Source organism: Sorex fumeus, unplaced genomic scaffold (genome assembly GCF_029834395.1).
Source record: "Sorex fumeus unplaced genomic scaffold, SorFum_2.1 ptg000006l, whole genome shotgun sequence".
NCBI classification, from domain to species: domain Eukaryota; kingdom Metazoa; phylum Chordata; class Mammalia; order Eulipotyphla; family Soricidae; genus Sorex; species Sorex fumeus.
Window position 1 is genome coordinate 60,384,449 of NW_026606063.1, and position 17,752 is coordinate 60,402,200.

General features: G+C 42.4%; 1 protein-coding gene across 1 annotated transcript; it reads right to left on the reverse strand.

The window, feature by feature from the left end:
- Positions 1 to 8,945: 8,945 nt before the first annotated feature.
- Positions 8,946 to 16,342, reverse strand: IL1B (interleukin 1 beta). Its single transcript, XM_056128685.1, has 7 exons — positions 16,303 to 16,342; positions 15,835 to 15,893; positions 15,025 to 15,079; positions 13,029 to 13,233; positions 11,732 to 11,887; positions 10,190 to 10,320; positions 8,946 to 9,158 (listed from the first exon to the last, which is right to left on the reverse strand). Exons 2-7 carry the CDS (start codon positions 15,876 to 15,878, stop codon positions 8,946 to 8,948), a joined length of 804 nt encoding a protein of 267 aa, XP_055984660.1. The 5' UTR covers positions 15,879 to 15,893; positions 16,303 to 16,342.
- Positions 16,343 to 17,752: the final 1,410 nt, after the last annotated feature.

The window sequence follows — 17,752 nt, forward strand, 5'->3', positions numbered from 1 at the left end:
TTGTGATCAACTGATCAAACGGGGGTTCAGTTTCTCTGTCCCTCTCCAAGAGCCGGGCAAGCTACCGAGAGTATCTTGCTCGCATGGCAAAGGCTGGCAAGGTCCCTGTGACGTATTCGATATGCCAAACACAGCAACAAGTCTCACAATGGAGACATTACTGGGCCTGCTCGAGCAAATCTATGAACAACAGGAGGACAGTGCTACATTATTCTAGTGAAAATATTTAGAATTATAGATAAAGCAAAAGTTCTTTCTGACCATAAGGTACATTGAAGATAAAGCTGGCAAAACCCTCCATGACATTGAAGCTAATGGTATCTTCAAAGATGCCACGCCACTGGCCGAGCAAGTGAAAACAGAGATAGATAAATGGGACTATCTTAAACTAAGAAGCTTCTGCACCTCCAAAGAAACAGTGACCAAAATACAAAGACAGTCTACAGAATGGGAAAGGATATTCACCGAATACACATCTGACAAGGGGTTGATATCCAGGATATACAAAATACTGGTTAAACTCCACAAGAAGAAAATATCCAACCCCATCCAAAAATGGGGCAATGAAATGAACAGAAACTTTCTCAAAGAAGAAATCCGAATGGCAAAAAAGCACATGAGAAAATGCTCTACATCATTAATCATCAGGGAGATGCAGATCAAAACCACAATGAGATACCATCTTACACCTCAGAGACTGGCCCACATTCAAAAGAACAAAAGCAACCGATGCTGGCGTGGATGTGGCGAGAAAGGGACACTCCTTCACTGTTGGTGGGAATGTCCACTGGTTCAGCCCTTCTGGAAAACAGTATGGACGATTCTCAAAAAATTAGAAATTGAGCTCCCATTTGACCCAGCAATACCACTCCTGGGAATATATCCCAGAGAGGCAAAAATGTATAGTCGAAGTGACATCTGCACTTGTTTGTTCATTGCAGCACTCTTTACAATAGCCAGAAACTGGAAGAAACCTGAATGCCCAAGAACAGATGACTGGTTAAAGAAACTTTGGTACATCTACACAATGGAGTACTATGTAGCTCTTAGAAAAGATGAAGTCATGAAATTTACATACAAGTGGTACAATATGGAAAGTATCATGCTAAGCGAAATGAGTCAGAAAGAGAGGGATAGACACAGAAAGATTGCATTCATCTGGGGGATATAAAGTAACAAAGTATGAGATTAATACCCAAGAATAGCTGAGATCAGCACCAGGAGGATTACTCCATAACTTAGAGGCCAGCCGGGTATCCTAGAGGAAAGGGCTGTTCAGATAGAGAAGGGAGCACCAAATAAAGGATGTTTGGAGGATCCTCCCAGGAGGGGAGATGCATGTCGAAAGTAGACTATGGACTGAACATGTTTGCCACTCAATGCCTCTTTTGCAGACCACAACACCCAAAAGGAGAGAGAGAACACAGGGGATTGCCCTGCCACAGAGACAGGGGGGATGGGGGGATGGGGGTGGGAGGGATATTATCCATGGTGGTGGAAAATGGGCACTGGTGGAGGGATGGGTATCTGATCATTGTATAATTGAAACCAAAGCACAAAAAATTGTAAATCTACAACTTTAAAAAAAATAAAATAAAATAAGGGGAAAAAAAAAAAGTTCTTTCTGATATTCTTCCCCTCCCCTGTCCTACTTCAGTTTGGAAAAACACTATTTTCAGTCTGGCCAATACCCTTCCTGTGTTCTCTGCTTTACAGAGAGTCTTAATGTCATGTGTTTGAATATAGTATAATTTTTTACACACGCAGTGTCATTTTGTACTTATTTTTCTGCAACCCAACCTTTTCCTCCTAATAAAGAACCTGGATATCTTTCTATTTCCGTACATTATTTTCTTTAAGAACTTGTTATAGTTTAACTTTTGGACATTTAAGTTATTTCATTAATTTTTTTAACTTCTTAATTGAATCACTGTGAGACAGACCCTTTCAAAGCTGTTCATGATTGGATTTCAGCCATATAGTATTCCAACACCCATCCCTTCACCAGTGTACATTTCCCAGCACCTGTGTCCCCAGGTTCCTTCCCTCCGCCCCCTGCCTGCCTCTACGCCAAGCACTTTTATCTTCTCTCTCCCTCTCTCTCTCTCTCTCTTACATTGCATTGTGGTTTGCAATATTGATACTAAAATGTTATCAAAATATCCCTTTACCTACTTGTAACACTCAGATTGCCCTATGTGTAATATATATGTATGTATGTATGTATGTATATGTATCTATACTTTTTTGATCAAGATTGGTTGTCTTCTACTTTACACCCCATCAAATGTGGTGTGCTACTCTTGGTATATTGGTGGCATAAATTATGAGATGTTACACAGCCTTGAAGGCAGCTGCATGTTCCTGGAATTCTAAAATTTTAAATAGGCTGCTAGAGTTGGAGTTAAATTTTTTAACTGGATGGAGATTTGGGGGCCCGGAGGCATCTCTGCAGTGTGCTGCTCTCTTCCGAGATTCATTTGTGAATTTCTGGATCATGGTCATTAATGTGCATAAATGGCACCCAGGGGCAGGAACATGGAAGCACAGGGAGATAGGAGGAGGGGCTTAATCCTGACTCCATGCAAGCCTGGAGATTTCAGCCTCTTGTTCCACTTACTTGAGTTTTTCAGCGGATTCACCCTTATGCTTGGGGGGCTTGGGACGAGCCTGTGTATGTTGGCTGTGAGTGTGGAGGCAATTGGGGTTCTGGTGGTTTGCGGCGGCCAGGGTTCTTTTGGGGCATGTGGAGGGACACACCTGCTCCTCTCTGAGGTGTCTTGGTGAAATCTGCCTGGCGTGGGGAGGAGAGACATCTCTGTGGCATGTTGCTCTCTTCTGAGATTCATTTGTGAGTCTTTTTTTAAATTTTTTTTTAAATTCCAAAGTGTGGTGAGTTTCTCTTTACAAAAATTCTCTTCCCTCCACTCTGCTGCAGATGAGAGCCTGCCCTGTGAGGCACAGGCTATCCTGGACAATGGGGCAGACAAGGTCGTGGGGAAGGGCTAAGACCAAAGAGCTGAAGTGCTCAGGTGTGGAGAAGCTTAGGCATAGTGACTGCTGGGATTCAGGGGGTGGTCCCTTCATCAGTCCAGCTGGTCCTGTAAGCAGGTGAACTTGGCCAGTTTGTTGAGCTCGTGGAACTGTCGGTCCATCTTGGGGCTGACCAGGGAGCGGACCAAATGGAGGTGAAGACAATGAAGATCAGGCCAAAAGGGACCATGATGGTCATGGAGATGGCAGTGCCTGGCTTGGGGTGATGCTGCTGATGCTGCTGTTAGGTTCTGGGGCCTCTGTCCATGTTCTATGTCTCAGTGTAGAGAGAGAAGCAGGAGAGGGAATTGGCAGTGAACCAATGAATACTGGTACTTTTTGATACTTGTTCCCTCCACCTCCTGCACCCCATAATAAATCTTACACACATTTTGTTATTTTGTAATAGCACTGTAGCATTGTTCATTGATTTGCTAGAGTGGGCACCAGTAACTTCTCCATTGTGAGACTTGTTATTACTGTTTTTGACAAATCGAATATGCCATGGGGAGCTTGCCAGGCTTCTGCCATGTGGGCGGGATACTCTCAGTAGCTTGACAGCCTCTCCGAGAGGGATGGAGGGATCAAATCCTGGTCAGCTGCATGCAAGGCAAAAGCCCTACCTGCTGTGCTATCACTCCAGTTGTTTTGGAGTAGATCATAAATATTTTTATGCTATTTGTAAGTAGATAATATATTCCTATGGTTCAAAAAGAAATGATATAGAAAGTATCTGCCGAAATCTCTGCTTCCATTCTTTTCTTCATGTATCTTATTATCCAACCCCTTGCATTTACATTTCAAATTTCTGACAGTATCTTTTGAATTTCCCAAATTGAATCAAACATGTTGAAAAGTACTGCTTATTGTTTCTCCTGTCCTTCATTACCTGGCCCATGATAAGCACTGTCTGCCTCTAGCTCTTTTATTTAAAAACCTTTTATTTTTTTAAACCGAAAGCACCAGGGCTGGAATGATAGCAAGCGGGTAGGGTATTTGCCTTGCATGCAGACAAACCAGGTTTGATTCCCAGCATCCCATATGGCCCCCTGAGCACCACTGGGAGTGATTCCTGAGTTGCAGAGTCAGGAGTAACCTCTGTGCATCCTGAGGTGTGACCCCCAAAACAAAAAACAAACAAACAACAACAAAAAAACCAAAAACTAAAACAAATGAAAGAACCATGATTTCTTAAGTCATCTACATGTCTTGATGAGCTTTTATATTGGTGCAGAGTAATTCCTAATTCTGCTTTATAGCTGCAGAGTGTCCTGGCATAGATTTAGATGTCTCCTAAGGCAGACACTTAGGTTACTTCCAGTCTTTTGTCCTTGCAAGTTACGTGCAATGCATATGTCTGATTTTGTGTCATTTTGCGGGTAGGTGTAGGATAAGTTTCCAGAAGTGAAATTTCTGTGCCAAACAGAATATGCATGCATTTCCACAGTTATTATCACAACACAGCAGGTAGGGCATTCTCCTTACAAGCGGCCAACATGGCCGACCCAAGTTCGATTCCTCCGCCCCTCTCGGAGAGCCCGGCAAGCTACCGAGAGTATTCGATATGCCAGACACAGTAACAACAAAGTCTCCAATGGAGACGTTACTGGGCCCGCTTGAGCAAATCGACGATCAACGGGAGGGCCTTCTTCTACAGTAGTTGTAGTAATTTGTATTCAGACCTGTAATATTTGAGTGGTAACTTCTCCCAGTCATCTTCTTCACAGTGTTTTGTTAAACTTTAGCTTTTTGTATTCCACTGGATATTGACATCTCAAATTTACAACCTCAATTTTAAAAAGTGTGTGTGTGTGTGTGTGTGTGTGTGTGTGTGTGTGTGTGTGTGTATGGAAGTTTGAGCCATACCCGACTGTGCTCAGGGCTTACTCCTAACTGTGTGCTCGGAGATCACTCCTGACTGGATTTGGGGAAAGAGCCAACAGGGCTGGCCACATGCAAGGCAAATATGTTAACTGTAACTGCATTATTTCTCTGGTCTCTAATTTTCTTACTCTAATTATCTTTGACTCTTTCTAAGATCAGGTACTATTTCCTTTCCTGTGAATAAGCCTATTTATATATTGCTATGTTGTATTTTTTGCCACAGCCATTAGTGCACAGGGCTTGCTTCTAGCTCTGTGCTCAGGGATCACTCCTGGTGGTGCTCAGGGGTCTTTTTGGGGTTGTTAGAGATCAAACCTGGGTTGGTTGTATGTAAGGAAATTGCCCTATCCACTCTACTATTGCTCTGGCCCTGTATTTTCTTTCTTTTATTTTTTCTTTTAGGAATAGCTGTTCTAGGAAGTATGAGCCACACCCAGCTATACTTAGGGATTAGTCCTTATCTGTGCTCAGGGATCACTCCTGGCGGTGCTCAGGGTAGTGTAGTGCTGGGGATTGAGCCTTTGTTGGCCGTATGCCAGGAAACTAGACTATTTCTTGTTTATTCTTCTTCACCTTCTTCTTTTTGGGGTTTAGGCCACATTCACTGTTCCAAAGGGATTACTCTTGACTTTTCACTTTGGTATCTCTCCTGGTGGGCTCTGGGAACGATAGCAGGTGCAGAGTCTGAACCTGGGTCAACTGCATGCAAGGCAAGAAACATACCCACTGTACTCTCTAACCTCAGTCTAGTTTCTGTCTGTTTATCTTCTCTCCTTACAAAGAAAAACATCCTGGAACTTGGAAGACCCCTGCTTTTATATATAGTCGGTCTCCCTTTTGTCTTCTGATTAGTTGCTCCTCAACTTATCAGATAGCATAAGGGACTAACAGGCAATTTCACTTAAAAATATTGATATTTTCAATGCTCCCCTTACACTTTATATAAACACTGTTGTTTACAAAGTTGTTCATGATGATTTATTACAGGCATTTAATATTCTGGTACTAGTCCCAGCCACCATTACAAACAGGTAATTTTAATTAGTTTTTTGTTTGAGATGCAAGCTGCAAATGTCTAGTCTCCTGGTGGATTTTGACTATTTCTGAAATCCTTAATATTTATTTCTTGCTGCATGCATTCTTATACCCTCATTTCTTGGTGCACCCTTGTCCCTTCATTAAGACTTTTTGTTTCACTCCAGACTCAATGGAACTGGGAATGGGTGACTTCCCTCATCTCCCCCTTTTACCAGCAGCTTGGCAGTCACCCCCACAAACTGCCTCTGGTGCCATATAATCTCATCAACTGCCATGATCAGAGACTCAACAATAAATCTCTAGGAAGAGAGTACAGAATGATACACCATAGACATGCCTCCAGACCCCACACCAGGCTGTTTCATTTGGGGCAACCCAGAGAGGGGTGAGTGAGTTCCTCTCCCACCCCAATGGAGCCAGCCCCAGCAGCCAAAAATCTCCAGAATTCAACTGCTGCCATGCTCATGGCTGCTCTCCACATGCTTGGATGAGCCTCACCCATGAGTGAATCTATTCATGGACCATTAGGCTGCATTTGCAGCCACACAACATCTAATACTTTGCACCACTAATATACCAAGATTAGCACAACACACTTGATGGTGTTTAAAGTAGAAGGTAACCAATCTTAGGGAGAAATATATTTATACAGATGTATATATATTATACCAGATGTGTAAATATATTTATATATATATTTATACACACACACATATATAAGCACACAGGCTCAAACCCTTAAAAACATGTTACTAATCTCTTATACTCTTATAGAATGGATTAATGGCTACTGGGTGAAATAAAACAATCTTCACACATCTAACCTTTTTTGGATAATTTTTAGTGGATTATTCATTACAAGTAATACAAAATAAATTATTTCAGTTTTGCTTGGGGGCAGGGCTTTGGAGTTGGGTTGGAAATATCTGAAATATGGTGGTGGGAAGGTGTAATGGTGGTGGGATTGGTGTTAATCAAATATTAAATGTAATCAAATATTGCGAACAACTTTATAAAAAATAAATAAAAAGACTTTTTTTTAATTTTTGGGTCACACCTGGTGATGCACAGGAATTACTCCTGGCTCATGCACTCAGGACTTACTCCTGGCAATGCTCAGGGGACCATATGGGATGCTGGGAATCAAACCCAGTTCGGCCATATGCAAGGCAAATGCCCCATCCTCTGTGCTATTGCTCTAGTCCACAAAAAGACTTCTGTTTCCTTTCTTTTACCGTGTGGAAATATCCTGCTTTTCCACATATGGTTAACCCTTATTCTATCCTGCATGACCTGTGACAGAAGGCTTTGTCACTCCTATCTGGCCGTTCCTTTACTAATCTATCCCACTTCTTCTTGTTGTGGGCCCCTATTTTTACTCTTATGATATTTGCTATCTACCTAGGAAGGCCTTTTCTGTCTGACTTTTGTACTCCCTTAACCCAAAGCATTTGTTTAGTAAGTGTTTGCTGAACAAAGAGAGGAAGAGTTGCCAATGGTTCCTCCCAACCTCCAGTCCCTATAATACTTCTGCTTTTCCTGTTTTTCTTATGAACCTTGTTCACAAAATATCCATTTGTTGAAAACATGGAAAGGAGAGGAGGGAGTTTATTTTTGCTATCTCCAGGATATTTGCTGCTTTCCATGGTGAAGTGTGTACTTCTGGTTCCCTGGGCCCCATTTTCTTTCTTTTTTCTTTATTTTATTTTGTGGTGGAGTGATAGCACAGCGGTAGGGCATTTGCCTTGGATGCAGCCAACATGGCCAACCCGAGTTTGATTCCTCCACCACTCTTGGAGAGCCCAGCAAGCTACCGAGAGTATCTCGCCTGCACGGCAAAGCCTGGCAAGCTACCCGTGACGTATTCAATATGTCAAACACAGTAACAAGAAGTTTCACGATGGAGACGTTACTGGACCCACTCGAGCAAATCGATGAACAACAGGAGGACCGTGATTTTATTTTATTGGATCACCATGAGATGCAGTTACAAGCTTTCATGTTTCAGTTACAATCATACAATGTTCAAACACCCATCGCTCCACCAGTGCACATTCCCCACCACCAATCTCCCCAGTATACACCCCTCCTTTCCCACCCTCCCCCTGCCTCCATGTCAGACAATTTCCAACATACTCTCTCTTTACTTTTGGGACCCCATTTTATTTGCTATGCCAAATATAAGAAAAATCTATTACCAAGCAGATTTTTTTTTGCAAGTTAATTTTATTTTGGAATCACTGAAACAGTACGATCATGTTTCTTCATTCATAAATCACCTGCACATATATGTTCTTAGTCTTGTAAAGGACTGAATACAAAGGCAACACAGTCATCCAGATTATATAGATTCCATAGACATCAAAGACTAGGCTCTTTTAACATCAAAGACTAGGCTCTTTCTTAGGCACTGCTGCTTCCTTTTTTTTCTTTTTCTTTTTGGGTCACACCCAATGAAGCACAGGGGTTACTCCTGGCTCTGCACTCAGGAGTTACTCCTGGCGGTGCTCAGGGGACCATATGGGATGCTGGGAATCGAACCCGGGTCAACTGCATGCAAGGCAAATGTGTTATCTCTTCAGCTCCCAGGCACTGCTGCTTCTTAGCCTCATTCATTTCAATGAAATAGATAAACCCATCCAAATAAATAACAGTTTGAGAAGTTAATCACCAGAAACAGGAAAAAAGACAATGAATTTCTTTGCAGCTCAGGTGCAATGATATCTGCTTGATTGACTTAGAGTGAGGAGGAGAGGCGGGAGAACCCTGGCTTAAGAGGGAACATCTGAGGATTGGTTCTGGGAAGAGGGACTTGTTCCATATCTGTGGGCAGGAGATCTCCTTAGGGACTACTGAGGGAAAGGCAACTGGGCACCATGAGACAACAGTGGAATTCTGCTCACAGCTATGTTGAAAAACTTTCTCTGCTTTCTCTGCTTCTGCCAACTTCTGGCACTGTTCAGCAGTTTCTGGTTGGGGTATAACTCTTCTCAGGGGGAGAGGCTCTCCATAGAGAAGTCAGTGATATCCTGGCCACCTTTGGTATTTACCAGGAACACAGGCGATTGTTCGTCTTGAGAAGTGCTGATGTACCAGGTGGGGAACAGGGCAGACTCAAATTCAACTTTGTCATTGATTTCTGTCTTGTTGAAGACGAATCTCTTTTCCATTTTCCACTTGGGGTAATTATTGGGGTCAACCCTCTGCAGTTAAAAAGAAAGATTTCTCTCTCTCTCTCTCTTACTCTCTCTCCTCTCTCTCTCTCTCTCTCTCTCTCTCTCTCTCTCTCTCTCTCTCTGTGTGTGTGTGTGTGTGTGTGTGAGGTAAGGGACAAAGGCATTCTGGTAACAATGTTTGATGAGAGAGGAAATGGACGAGCAGGTTACAGACTCTTAAGTTATCTGTGAAACCTCAGTTTCTTGTGTGGTGACTGAAATAGAACTTACCCTTTTCTAAAACTTAATATGGGATGCTGAGAACATAATGAAGATAGCTTATTTTTTTTTAAATGTAGGAGTATTGCTAATTATTCAGCCATTGATCAGGCTGATTGAATTGGGCATGAACTCCACTTTTTTTTTTGGCTTAATTTTTTTAAAAGTAAGTTTCCAAGGTCTTTTGTGGGGAAAGAGCAGAGCATATCTAGCTAAGAGCTCAAGGGTTGCTCCCAGGGCCATGGGGAGATCCTGTAGTGCATGAAGTCAGTTCGGGCCCCCCACATGTAAAGCACATGCTCCAGCCCTGTGTACCATCTCTCTGACCCTACAGGATATTTTGGCATTTGTTTTCCTTTGACCCTGTCTATAATGACATTCATGTGGAAATAAAGCTTTTGTTGGGAAACTAGGGTTGGGTTTTGGGAACAGGAAAGTGGAGAATATGACAGATGATAGGTCCCTTGAACTGATGAATTCCTTAAAGGACCATCTAGCAAATGGAGCAATGCTAACAATGTACAATCCGTCCAACCCCGAACACTGTATATTTCTTGTAGGTGGCAACACTTCCAGGGGCTACTAACTCTAGTGAAATGATTTACTTTTTAGTGGTGGCAGTAAAAGTTGCTTGCATTTAACACCATATTAAATTTATTTACATTAAATGCATGCAACATTGCTCAGTAGCTCTGCCTGCTCTCAGATTTTCTGAGGGCAAAGGTGATTGTCTTAAAGTAACTGATGCTTAGGGGTGCCTTTGAGGAGTCTGGCAACAACTTTTGGTCCCAGGTACTCACCTCTAGATGCAGAGTGGGTTTCCCGTCTATCATTGCACAAGACAGGTACATATTCTTATCCTTGAGGCCTAAAGCTACAGGAATCTTGTGTTCGTGTTCTTCTCCTTCCACAAGGCTTATGTAGAACACAGCTGGAGAAAGGAGAGGCCTGTATGGTCAGGGATACATACCAGTACAGGACTGGCCTATCCACTGTACCCCAAGTCCAGAATCTGTACAGCATAGCATCCTTAGTGATCAAGAACACTGAGAATTTTAGGACAGTAATAACAGACAGGACAACTTAGTTTCTCACAGACAGTAGCAGGATTAGTCAAATGATTCCAACTGAAGGAAAGTAGGGAGACTTTTTAGAGACTTATCATAGAGGCAGTAAATTATTAGTGGGTATGGATGCTTATAAGTGTTTTTGTTTGTTTGGGGGCCATATCTGGGTGCTTAAGGTTTACTCCTGGCTTTGACCTTAGGAATCACTCATTGAACTCAAGTCGGCTGCATGTAAGATAAGTGTCTTATGCACTATTCAACCACTCTGACCTCATGGGACACTTAATTTTTGAATACTGAAGGAAGAAATGAAGGAAGGGAGGAAGGAAGGAAAGGAGTCATCTTGCCACTAGCAGAGATGTGTTTACCTAGGAGCAGAACAATGTGAAGGGCAAGGAAAGGAACAACTAGAGCACAAAGAAATCAGGTACCAAGTCTGTTTCAGGAAGGAGAAAATTTATAATAAAAATGCAGAGGTGCAGGGGGAAAGATGGTGTGGAATGAGAAACTTATATGGGAAGTTTCCCAAAAGAGACACTCATTTTCAGTCTTAGTCACAGCTGTTTCACTTGAAGCCCCAGGGTCATGCTCATACCCCAGTTTTAAAGGTACAGGACTGCATCTGGAAGCCTTCTGCCAATGGCAGAGAACAAGCTACTCCTTTCTGTGTCTGTCTCCATCACACCGCTGCACTCCTACACCCAGCTACAGTGGCAAGGCACCAGGCAGGCTCCCACAAGGAATTGTCTACGCAGACTCGTAACATTTACCACCTACGGAAGCAAGCTGTAAGCTCCTGATTGTCAGTAAAATGTCTCCATAAGGAACCATCTTGTATTGAGCCGAAAGAATACAGGAATTGGAATGAGGATGCGACACATTATTTCTCCACTGTTGTAGTTTCAACCTCAGCAACAGGAAGAAAGAATCCACAGGCAGTTATATCTTTTACAGCAAATCAAATGACCCCCTTGTTTGGGAGCCCTGACGTAACACTCTCAGGGAATGGCTTGGCAGGACTGTTGTCCTGGGGTAGCAGGAGCAACCTCCTTTCTCAGTCCCATCTCTTGCTGAAATATGAACGTACTAAGGGACTCAATCTGGTGTCAGTGCACGGGCAAGACACTCAGCTCCTCTGCTCTTTCATGATGCTTTCTTTTTCCTTCTGTTGCCAATTTTCTCTTTAAACATCTAGCTTGATTGAAAATATGGAGACTGAGCAAGCAATCATCTGGCGAAGAAGGCCAAGAAAGCAATTAAGAAGTTCTAAGTTACCTTGTTTGTTCAGAGACTCTGTTGTGAGGTGGACCGCATGCAGCTGATATGCAGGAGACAGCACCAGACATTTTTGTTGTACGTCCCGGATTCTGCATTGCATCATTTGCAGGGGTGCGTCACACAAATAGTTATCCTCATCACACTCGATGGGTTCTGAATATGGAGGATATCATTGTTTAGGCAGGAAAGCAGAAGGACAGGCCTGATCATGTGGAGTAGGAGAGCTTGTTTTCTTATGGGACATCTATTTGATCATGCACAACCCAAATCCCATTGTGGCACTGGTGGGAAGGGGGACAGGGGTTAAGATATGGATGCCTAAGATGTGGATTAAGGATTCAGCTCTATTGCTTACTGTGGGCCAACTATAGTAAACTATAGTGCAAACTAGTCATGTCAGTAACTTTTGCCCCAAAGAGATGCTATAAGGCCGACAGAAAATAACATAAGTGAAAGCTCTTCAAGCATGATCAAATGACTTGCAAGTGTGAGTATTATTCATATCTTATTACAAAAATAGTTTCAATTAAAGAGAGGGTTAATTTAGTTTCTAGACATTTCTGCTTTCTCCTCTCTTCACTGAGGGCCTTCAATTTCCTTCCTTCCTTCCTTCCTTCCTTCCTTCCTTCCTTCCTTCCTTCCCTTCCTTCCTTCCTTCCTTCCTTCCTTCCTTCCTTCCTTCCTTCCTTCCTTCCTTCCTTCCTTCCTTTTTTCTGGATCAAACAAAATTTCCCCGATTGGAGAAATTGCTCAATGGGCTGAGCAAATTCTTTGCTTACAGGAGGCACAGGTTGTATACCTGGCACCACTTGGCCTTCCAAGCCCTGCCAGTGGGAACAATTCTCCTTGCACAGAGTGGGATTTCTCTTCTAAGCACCATCATGTGTGGATTCAAAACCAAAACAATTTGGCCTGGGGAGTTACCAACATTGCTTCGGAGCCTCATGTTTCAGTGCTGGGTCTGGTGGAGCCTGGGTCTTCCAAAGCCATGTCTGACGATGCTCAGGTCATGTGGTACTGAATATTCACGACTACTGTATACTCCACCTCTTTATGCTTTCTAGTCCCTAGATCTTCTACTTTATTATTGTTATTATTTTTATTATTTTGTGGTGCTGGGTATCGAACCCTGGGGCATCACACATGCAAGGCAAATACTCCATTTCTGAGAGACACCATTGGCTAAGACCTCTATTTTTTAATTGCTTCAGCAGTGGGTGGGAAGGTTAGTTGACTGTTGAGTTTAAACTCTGGGAAGGACATTCCCTGTTGGTCTTTAGCTTGTATTAAATACCTTCTTCAAAGATGATGGAAAAGATGCTCCTGAGGTCGTCATCCTGGAAGACCTCTGAGTCAGGGACGAGAAAAGACTTCAGCCTCTCTACAGCAACAATGACTGACACGACATGTCTGAGCTTCTTGTTGTAGCACTGGTGCGAGAATTGCAGCTGCAAACTGCTATCTTTCGAGAGGTTGAGATCCAGGTCTTGGGAGAAGCACTAAGGAGAGAACCAGAAAGTGGACGTGTTAAGGTGACCCAGCCCATGAACTATCAGGACAACAGAGAGGAGAAAGGGGCCTCAGAGATTATTGAGCTTCTGGTGATAAACACTGATCCCTCAAATGCTCGGCATCGCTAACTGGCTTTCCTGAAGGCACTTGGCAAGATAAAGGAAAATCCTAAACTAGAATGGGACATTTGAATGCCATGCATGGTGTTCCTTTAGAATAAATTTCACTTCTGTCTTGATTACATTTTATCACAATGCTCCACCTAACATCAACATAGACCATCTTATGTTTAATCTCTTCTTGTATTCATAATGCTTTAACACTATGAATTTAAATTCTTGTGGCAATAATGATCTTTTAAAAAAATTTTTATTAGTGAATCACCATGAGGTACAGTTGTAGACTTACAAATTTTTGTGCTTGGGTTTAAATTATACAATGTTCGAGTACCCATCCCTCCACCAGTGCCTATTTTCCACCACCACTGATCCCAGTATCCCTCCCACCCCCATTCCCCCATCCCACCCTGCCTCTGTAGCAGGGCATTCCCTTTTGTTCTCTCCCTCCTTTAGGGTGCTGTGGTTTTCAAAAGAGGCATTGAGTGGACATCAGGCAATAATGATCTTTATATTTTGTATACATCTATGCTCATTCAACAGGTTTTCAACTATTCTATACAAATATTGTTTTTTTTCTTAGCATGCATTCTCATTAGCATTTTATAAGTGTTACTAAAATAAAAAAAACATGTTTTATCTTTCTCATCATTCAGAGAAACTATTAAAGCTTAACTGGGGTTACACAGAGTCATGATAATCCTCTTACAGTACAGAGTAAATCTAAGTGGGAGAGAAGTTCCTTGCCAGAGAAGTGGCTCTAATGAGAGAGCCAGTGCCAAGATGTTGGAAAAACAGCCAGACAGAGGTCATAGGGTTACACCCAAAGTGAGAGTAACCAGCTACTCTGGTTTTAATATCTGAAAAGCTGGATTATGAGCTGAGATAGGAAAGAGAGAGTGAGAGAGAGAGATATGCCTACTAAGTTGTACAACTGTACAAGTGATCTAGCTGGACTCATGTCTGGATCACCAAGCAAGGTGATATACAAAATTGTACATTTTCCGGTTATATAGGAGGAAAAAAACGCCTGCAGATCAATATGAAACAATAAATGGAAGTCAGGGAAACTCTTATTGCTGGGATAAACTTAGCAACAACTGTCAGTATTTCAGAACTAAAGGTTCCAGGAAGCCTGGAACTAAGATCACTGAATTTTATGTTTTTCAAATTGAGGCCCAAAGGGTTGCCCATTTCAGCAGAGCTGAAAATAAACTATTTCATGTCAACTTCCAATTACTTTTATGTTTGCATCATCTATGACTTATTATGGGCTCAAATCCAGGGAGCCAAAACATGATCCCACCCTTAAACAGGGCAGACATCATCTTGTCTGGCTCTAAGAGTTTGACTCAAGTGATTACAATAGTCTGAGCCCCTCTCCTAAGAATCAAATTACATCAGAACCTTCCTTCTAAGAGGTAGCAAACATGACATCTACTGTCATCTCCCTTCCCCTCTGCAACCATGGTCACCATTGCTAAGCTTTTGTGACTAAGGTGGTTGCTGTTGGCATGTGGCACAGCCTGCAATCTGGATCACTGGAAGACATAATTTCTCCTCACAAAATACCAGAGGAATGAGGCAGCCCAGAATCCTTTTCCTTGCACTTGTTCCTGAGAGAGCCCCTCCATGGCTTGGGAGCTAAGCCCAGGCACTTACCTCCAACGGCTGGGGGCTATCTTCAGCCTCGAAGAACAGGTTACTCTCATTGTGACTGTAATAGAAACATAGGGATGGCTCAATCGTGTCTCCTAGCCTTAGCTTAGCTTGCCTCCACTGAAAGGAATCTCCAATCTGTAGGAAACTGCATACAAACATGTCCCTTTGTGAGGAGTGAGACTCCAAGACTCTCAAGTGGTGCTCAGGAAGTCCAGAGGCTCAGAGGGTAATTCTCCATCAACCAGGTTGGAAGTTCAATGCAAGAGTTCGAGGTTGTAATGCTGCTCTGGCAGACCCTATGGTGCCAGGGATACTCAGGCCATGTTGGTGGCTTTTGAGGCCTCCAGGGCTTCACCTGGGGATGCTTGAGGTATCATAAAAATGTACCTTAGGGCTGCCTGAAGTTGGCCAGTTCCATGATTACATGCATAGAATAGTCTGGGAGATAGGGCTGCTACCCCGGGAATCTCTATTGGCTCCTGAGACCTAGTTTGAAGCCCAGTAGGCTGTTAAAATCTTAGTGTTCCTTCTCATGCAAGCCAGACTTTGCCAGGGAACCTCCACATCAAACTCCCTGGAATACTTGCTACTTTGCTAACTGCAGGAAGATCTTACAGCAACATTTGGAGAGCTTATGGAGACCAAGGCTTGACTTGTACTGGGAAATCAGACTCTAAACCAGGGAAATTTGAAACCTGGTTGACTACTGAATGAGGTGACCTGGAAGAAAAATCTGGTCTCCAAGCACATCCAATAACCCACATTTGAAAGGAATCCTGCTCACATTACTGGTCCTGCATTCCCACTGACCTGTTACAAGCCATTTGACAGGAGAGTTCAGGTACTGCTGCCATAGCTGCAGTGGAAACCTGTGAAAAGAGCAGAAGGTGAGTGCCAATTCGCATGAAGGCTGCTTTTTCCCTTGTGACGTTTTATTAGCACCCACTATGTGGCAGACATGCAAAGAAATAATTCTCAAATGAATTCAAGAAAGAGACATCCTCTGTGTTCAGAGGAATGAATTTGCTCAAACAGACCCAAACAGGAATAGTATTGGAGCAAAGGCTTTGTGACTGAGTTCTCAGATGTCAGCTGCTAAGTAAGCTGTATTTACTCTCAAAAGAGTTCATAAATTCTAAAATTATGGCATCTGGAAGCTTTGCAAAAGTCTAGCCTTTGAATGGGGTTGAGAGAGTGTAAAAGAGAGGGAGAGAGAGAAAAAGAGAAAGAGAGACAGAGTTTTTAGTATCTCATTATAAGGAAGAATTAAAGGTCTACCTGAGCAATAAAGATTGGCCGAAGAATACAGAATCTTAGACTGGCCAGTGGCACCTTGCAGAGATATGTTCTCTGTCAATTTCTTCCTTTCTCTTTTATGGCCTTCAAAAGCAGAAGTGGGGAGATGAGAAATTTTTCCTTTGGTTAACTGATTTCACAACCAAGTTAAAAAATAAAGAAAATTCATGGGAGCTTCTTGTATTAATAGAAGAGTAATTAGTATCTCATTGTTAATATAATGAGATACTAATTAAAAGAAGACATGAGTTTCTAGTCTGTGGAAAGGAAAATGGTAACAAACAAGACACACTTTTAGCAAGAAAGTCATTATCCAAATAAATATTATTTTTTTCTTACCACCATGATGCAGTTGATGTCAATATTAAACTATGGGACTTTTTGGCTATAGAGATAGCTCAAAGAGCTAGAGTACATGCTTTGAATGCCAGAGAGGTTTGATCCCTGGCACCATATGAGCCCTGAGTACCATCAGGAGTAGCACCCCCTGGTATGGCCCATTCCCCTAAAGGGGTTTTACTGCTAGAAGAATCTAAAAAAACAATTCTGTTGAATTTATTCATTTCTTATGAGTCTGGTAAGCAATATCCAATTCTCATCTCTGAGCCCTCATAAAATTGGATGTCTGGTTCTGCAGACATCCCAGAGATCTTATCTGGGGATCCTAGTGTATGTAGCTATTTTTCCTTCATAGAATGCATTCTGTTAATTAATCTCTTGTCCCCAGGCTTTGCTGAAGGTATTGTTACTTTCCTCCAAGTTTTCATGCTAGGCTCAACAGACTGGTGGTTCTGTGGGTTCTCCTGATGGAGACAAGAGAAATCCCTTTAGTCTGTTGATGTGATCAGTTGTTGAGTGAAAGGATGAAAGAAAGAGAATTGGAAGGATCAAGAATCATTTCTGAACTAATCCAACTGTTTCTGGTACTAAAAGAATGGGGGCAGGGAACCGGGGTCTCAGGGAAGGGAGAATCAGGGATCTTAAACTATCTCTTTCCCCTTATAACTGGAAGTAGTTTTAGCATTCTAAGATTTCAGAATCTTCCTGCTGAAAGAATCTCTAATGATTATCTGTTGGGATTATATAGAGGAAGCCATTGATTGCTATTTGAATATAAATAGCTGATGAAAGGATAAGGCCAAGAGAAGTGACATGACAGGTGTAATCTCAGTATAATTAAAGTGGTGCCTAGCATATAATTGCATATGCTCCCAATTTTCTACCCTAGAAAAACTTCCAGGCCATGGGACAACGTTCCTTTAATCTAGTTCTTCCATGTCTCATCCTGGTCCTGAAGTCTGGACCCCAAAGTTGGTAGCATTCTGTACATCTCAGGAAGTGAAATCTCTTATGTCAAACAGGAAGGTTTCCCAATGTTTGTATCAAATCTGTTTCTCCAAGGAGATCTCTTAAGACATGTTATTTCCTTCCT